This window comes from Pipistrellus kuhlii, unplaced genomic scaffold (genome assembly GCF_014108245.1).
Source record: "Pipistrellus kuhlii isolate mPipKuh1 unplaced genomic scaffold, mPipKuh1.p scaffold_m20_p_1, whole genome shotgun sequence".
Lineage (NCBI taxonomy): Eukaryota > Metazoa > Chordata > Mammalia > Chiroptera > Vespertilionidae > Pipistrellus > Pipistrellus kuhlii.
This window is the reverse complement of record NW_023425404.1, coordinates 29,988,431-29,994,430: the sequence shown is the minus strand read 5'-3', so window position 1 is coordinate 29,994,430 and position 6,000 is coordinate 29,988,431. Positions and strand designations below refer to the sequence as shown.

The 6,000-nt window shown below is 53.4% G+C and overlaps 1 protein-coding gene across 1 annotated transcript; it reads right to left on the bottom strand.

The window, feature by feature from the left end:
- Positions 1–479: 479 nt before the first annotated feature.
- Positions 480–3,012, bottom strand: LOC123652257 (histone lysine acetyltransferase CREBBP-like). The gene is made up of 2 exons (XM_045581016.1): positions 2,859–3,012; positions 480–1,507 (listed from the first exon to the last, which is right to left on the bottom strand). Exon 2 carries the CDS (start codon positions 1,494–1,496, stop codon positions 993–995), a length of 504 nt encoding a protein of 167 aa, XP_045436972.1. The 5' UTR covers positions 1,497–1,507; positions 2,859–3,012; the 3' UTR covers positions 480–992.
- Positions 3,013–6,000: the final 2,988 nt, after the last annotated feature.

Sequence of the window (6,000 nt, the reverse complement as noted above, 5' to 3'; positions counted from 1 at the left end):
CAAGAACATGAGAGGGGGAAAAGTGATGCCCTCACCATGCTACAAATCCTCCACAAACTTTTCTAGGGAGTCTGCTGTGGTGTCACCCACCGGGGACAGCTCACCGGGCAGTGCCCTCCTGTGGGATCCTCAGCTGTGGTGGCATTGCGTGTCTGGGCTTCCCCACGGGCCCCTGATCTATGGAGTGGGCCATGGTGACTGGGAGTGCTGGGCGGGGAGAACCAGTCTGGGGGGAGACGTGGTGTGGTGAAGGCTGGGGCGAATCCGTGGTGATGGGCTGGAATGTGGAGGCTGGGACTGGGGTCTGGAGACTGGACAGGGGCCGGAGATCGCACCTGGCTACCGAGGGGTGTGGCCGTCTGCTGGCCAGCGAGGGGGGCCTGTGGCTCTCTGAGGGCATGTGCCGCTGGGGCTCCTGGGGTTTGTTAGGACAGGAGACAGGCCAAGAGACGTTGTTGGAGCTTTAGAGATTTTATTGGTAATACACACCAGTATATCCATTTCAGCAAGCAAGGTTAGGGAGGGCGGGATATTTATGTGTGTGTGTGGGTCGGATGTGGGTGCGGGCGGTGGCAGGAAGCTGGGTCTAGAGTTGCTTTTCTCGGCTGCTTAGCTGTCTCTTGTGACACCTGAAATGAGAATAACAGGAAAACGGCAGAGGGGGCAGGAGCCTCCTGTTGTTGGTGCTCAGCCGGGACAGGTGCTGCTCCTGCTGCACCTCCCGTGCGATCTGCCGGCCACTCCATGGCTGCCGGCGGGCCTGCGCGGGGGCGGGGGCTGGCACCTGGCTAGTGGGCTTCCCGGTGCAAACTGTGGGGGGGCTGAGTTCTGGCCACTCGGGAGAAGCCGGCTGGAGACATGCTCACAGGCGAGGGCTGGGGCAGGGTCGGGGGTGTGGTGTGCAGGGGGCTGGGATGCAGTGTGCGGGCCGGGGCGGTGCAGAGGGGAAGGCACACTCGGCGCTGCTGCTGGCGCACCCGCGGGCGCGGGAGCTAGGCGTGCTGCCGGCGGTACTGGATCTCCTGCTGGCGGAGCTTCTGCTTGATGTTGAGGCAGTAGGGCACGGGGCACGGGTTTTCCTGGCAGTGCTTGGCGTGGTAGCAGCACAGGGCGATGAACTGCTTGCACACGCCGCAGCCTCCGTTGTTCTTGCGCTGGCAGGCCTTGGTGTGCTCCATGACCCGCTTCATCTTCTGGCAGGTGGGCAGCGGGCAGCCGGCGTTGCGGCACTGGCGGGCGTGCCGCAGGGACTGGATGCAGCGCTGGATGGCATGGCGCCGCCACTCCCGGAGGCTCCTGAACTGCGGCTGCCCCTGGTTGCCGCCATCATCCAGGCCCAGCCCCACCTTCACCATCTCGTGGGGGTGGCCCTTGGCGGTGTAGCAGCCGATGCAAAGGTCGTAGGTGCACTGGGGGCAGTGCCAGCGGGTCTCCATCTGCTTCTGGCACTCACCGCAGGTGTGGACACGGAGGTCCTGATCCAGCACCCCCGCCATCGCTAAGGTGACTAGAAAAGAGCAGAGAGAGGAGAGCCTCGGTCAGCAAACACCTACAAAACCTCAGAAATAACAGGGTGGTGCCGGCTCTGTCAGAGCCACAGGGCAGGGCCCCAGGGCAGAAACGCCATTTCACCTGCACACTTACCTTCCCAGCGGGCCACGCCACAAGTCACGGGTTTGTCGGGCTACTTGCTACACTCCTACGTCCTAACAGGTGCGCCTAAGGAACAGCCACGCGAGCACCTTGGGGTCCCTGAGTGACCGGGATGAACTACAAAAAGGGGGCTCCGGGGAGAGAACGGCACTGGCTGCCCCACAGGCCGCGCGGTGAGCTTCCTCCTTAAGTCAGCGGCAGCTACCATGCCTGTGAGGCAGGAAACTGAGGCCGGCGGGTGCACAAAGCACAGGCCGCCGTCTCTTCCCAGGAGAACAGTTGTGTCGCTACTGAGAGGACCAGCTCCCACCGCCAGAAGAGCTAAGGGGATGCACTCAGGCTGAGACCAAACACCAAGGATTCCACCAAACAGCCCCATTCTGAGCATCCGGCAACTTCTACCCCTCCGAACCCACCCAGACGTTCAGCTCGCCTACTCAAACAACCTCAGAAACTGTCCTTTAGGCCGAAACCGGTTTGGCTCAGTGGATAGAGCGTCAGCCTGTGGACTGAAGGGTCCCAGGTTCGATTCCGGTCAAGGGCATGTACCTTGGTTGCGGGCACATCCCCAGTAGGGGGTGTGCAGGAGGCAGCTGATCGATGATTCTCTCTCATCGATGTTTCTAACTCTCTATCCCTCTCTTCCTCTCTGTAAAAAAATAAATTACATATATATATATGAAACTGTCCTTTAGGTCATTTGGCCTCTGACAGTCGCTTCGGCTTAGACCACATTCCCTTTGCTAAGACCAGTCGCTTTCCGTTCCATCCTTGCCCAGGGTCCTGACCTGCCCAGAGAATTTCCTGCACGAAAAGCCCCTTTAGAGTCTTTTAAAACCTCTGGCACCATTTGGGGGTTGAGCCCATCTGCTTTCCAGAAGAGGGTGATCAATTAATTTATAATTCTCTATCACTTTGGCTCTCGTGCCTGTTAGGTCTGATCAAATAATCAAATTGATACCCCTCCCCCGGGAAACTGACTTAAAGATCATTTTGCAGCCGACATTCCCTTCAGCTTAGACCGCATTCCATTTGCTAAGACCCAGTCACTTTCCCCTCCGGACCCGCCCAGAGAATTCCCAATGAGGAAAAAGCCCCCCGCCTAGATCTTAAAAACTCTGACTCCCGGATCTCCGAGTGCTGGCACCATTAGGGGGTCAGCCCATCTACTTTCTAGATGACCTAGTAAATTTTTAATTCTTTACCTCTTTTGTCCTCGTGCAGTTCCTCCTTTGCTCCTTCGCTCCTTCTGCGACCCGAATGGAAGCCTCCCAGCTTTAAGAAGGAAGATAACTGGCAAAACTTCCTGGTTCCTTTTAAGCAGTTGCCTAAAGGCAGAAATTCCTGAAGAAATGCGGGATCGGCTCCTCCCCTTCGCCGCCTCCACCCTCTTCCTTGTCTCCCCTCCCTTCCCCCAGCCCTGCGCTGGGATCTCAAGGGTGTGTATTCCTCCCAGAAGCCTGGGACAACAGATTTGGGTTTGTTATCTGGTTGGGGCAACATACAGAGACATTTCCAGTCCCGAGTAAGGAGTCTGAAGCTCATGAAATTCTCTGGGCAGGTCAGGACCCCTGTTACCTCCCTATCCAGTGGCGGAGCAGTCACTGAGAGCTCAGTTGGGCTGGATGAAAACAAAATCAGACATGGGGCATAATTCCTGGCATATGGACTAATTTTGATTTAATTTTTTCATTTGTTAAATGCATCCATCAGACCGCTGTGATACGATTGACTGTAGGTTTGGAAAAACTCAGGTTTGTGTTTACATGTATGCACCCATCCCATACATACTTCAGAAGGAAAGCCCTTTCTAAAGCTTATTAGAACGAAAATAATCACGTTTCCCAAAAGGAGGGAATTAACTTTAGTTCTGTTGGCATTCCAGTGCACTTGCCAAGCAGTCTGAGCTTCTGGTTTCTAGATGTGCTTAGATTTCGAGAGGAAAATAAGTAACATGGAAGGCATTTCCCAGAAGAAAAATCCAAGTTGTCGCTCAATTATAATATTAGAAACACAAAAACGATCTCACTAAAATATATGGCACAAAAATCAGGTCTTATCAATTCTGTTTCCACTCTCTCTGCCTGTTGCCACTCATCAAGTGTTTCTATAAAGTGGAAACACTACTGGTTTTAGCAGGAGTAGTCTAGGTTGTGCTGTATAACAAGCAAACCCCAAATCACTGAGGCTTATATCTTGATCATTGTTGAAGCTAAGTAATGGGTATAGAAGTTTTAATATATTATTATCTCTGCTTTTTTATAGGTATGGTGTTGTTGTTTTTGTTTTTTTAAACCTCTGTGGCTTAAAGCAACAGAATTCTGGGTTTTTTTGCTCACACTGCATGTCCATCAAGGATCAGTAAGGTCTCTACTCCTTACTGCACTCTGCCTCAGTGAGAGACAGGCCAGCAAGCTTCCATCATCAGGGCTGCGCTGGTTACACGCGGAGGAAAAGGAGCATGCAGGAGCCATGTGATGGTGCCTAAGGCTTTGTGTGAGAGTTAACTATCACGGTGTTCTCCTCTCATCGGCAAAGGAAGTCTCATGGCCACACTTAACTCCAGGGGCTTGGAAACTACGATCCTACTGTGTGCTCAGCAGAAGTAAAACTGCATCTGCTTGGTGAGCAGCACTAATACTTGCCACAGCCCTGAAGAGATGTGAATGAGGGAATTAAAGGCAAAAAGGTGCTCTCATAAGCCATCATTTTCCCCAGTGGGTTCATCCCAAAACAAAATCACTCAGCTTTCTTGTTTGGGATAAAACACTCAAATCTATACTAGGAACAGGAGTCCCAAAGTATCAGGAACAGCTTATCTGTCTCCACCTTTCCAATACAGAGCGCCCTGTCTTGTCTCTATCAGCTGCTGAAATAAGATTTGCTGAACTAAAGGAAACCGGGACCAGCAGTGTGCATCACCAGCCATCCCTAGAGAGCCATTTCTCATCTTGGTTCTTATTTGACCAAACTCTGTCTTATATGACCTCCCCAGGCAGAGCAGGGAGGGCAGGGTGCTTTTCCAGCTCACTGGGTTATGGAGGGTGTTGTGGATGGCCAGGCTTTCTCAGCCGAGAGCCTTGAGCTTGAACTCACCAATGTCAGGGACTCCAGGAGGGAGCCTCAGGATCAGACTACCCCAATAATGCATCTCACAGGTGAGGAAACTGAACCCCAAAGAAAGTAACCACTTCTGTTTGCTTTAGGAGTAGATAGCCTCCTTAGAATCCAGTTCTGTCTTCCTCACCCACTCCTAGGCCTTCACCAGGCCTTGCTGCCAGGGCTGGGCCTCTAGTCCCTCCCTCCCGGCTTCTCCAGGTCTGGCTGCCAGGGAGGGAGACGTGCCTCTAAGCCACTGGCCTGCGCTGTATGCTACATCGCTGACCTCAATAACCCAGGAGGTGGGGGACAGTGATACTGTCTTAATTTTGCAGGTGAAAAACAGAACTCGGAACGGCTCAGGGCCTTGAGGCCAGGCAGCTATCGCTAGAGATGATCAGAATCCACCCTGCACTCTCTGTACCCCACCGTCGTCTTCAGCCTGACTTGTTTTCTCTGGGGACTTCCAGACGTGCTGCTTCTCTCCTGCCTTTGCTAGCACCGTCCAGCCCAGGCCTTCCCCATCTGCTTCCTGAAATGCTGTCACCGCTTCCCAGTTATCCTTTGCATCTACTCTTTAAAAAATCCGTTTTTACTGATTTTAGAGGGAGAAGAGGGGGGAGAGAGAAACATCGATGTGAGAAACACTGATTGGTTGCCTCCCCGACTAGAGATTGAACCCCCAACCTGAGTATGTGCCCTGACTGAGAATCAAACCTGCGACCCTTCAGTGCATGAATTAACGCTCAGCCAACTGAGCCACAGCAGCCACAGCTGCCTCTACTCCACTTTGCGCCAACTTGCCGGTGTCCAGCTGCTGTGTCATTCTCCCATAGTGCCCGGCGAGGACGCTGAAACACTCCCCTCCGTCTCCAACACAACCACCGCACACCTAGACACTCAGATGTGGCGAGCTAACATCTCCCACTTACTGAGTGCTGCGGGCCCCGCTTTATATACACATTGCACTTAATGCTCACAATGAAATGAGGTTCATCGATTTTTTCAGATCCCCAGAGAGGCCAAAGTGAAAGCCAAAGTGGGAGTGTGGAGACTTCTCGGTAAAGGAAGCCTGGACTGGGTTCCCAAGGCCCCTTCCAGCTGTGTATCATCCTATGAGCCGAGAGCCACTGTGTCCTCAAGCCTCCCCGTCAGCCACAGGGCGGGCCTGGCTTCCATTCTTCCCGACAAACAAGATGTGAAATGGCACCATCATCCTTGGATGTCTGCTTTCCAAATGTACTGTTT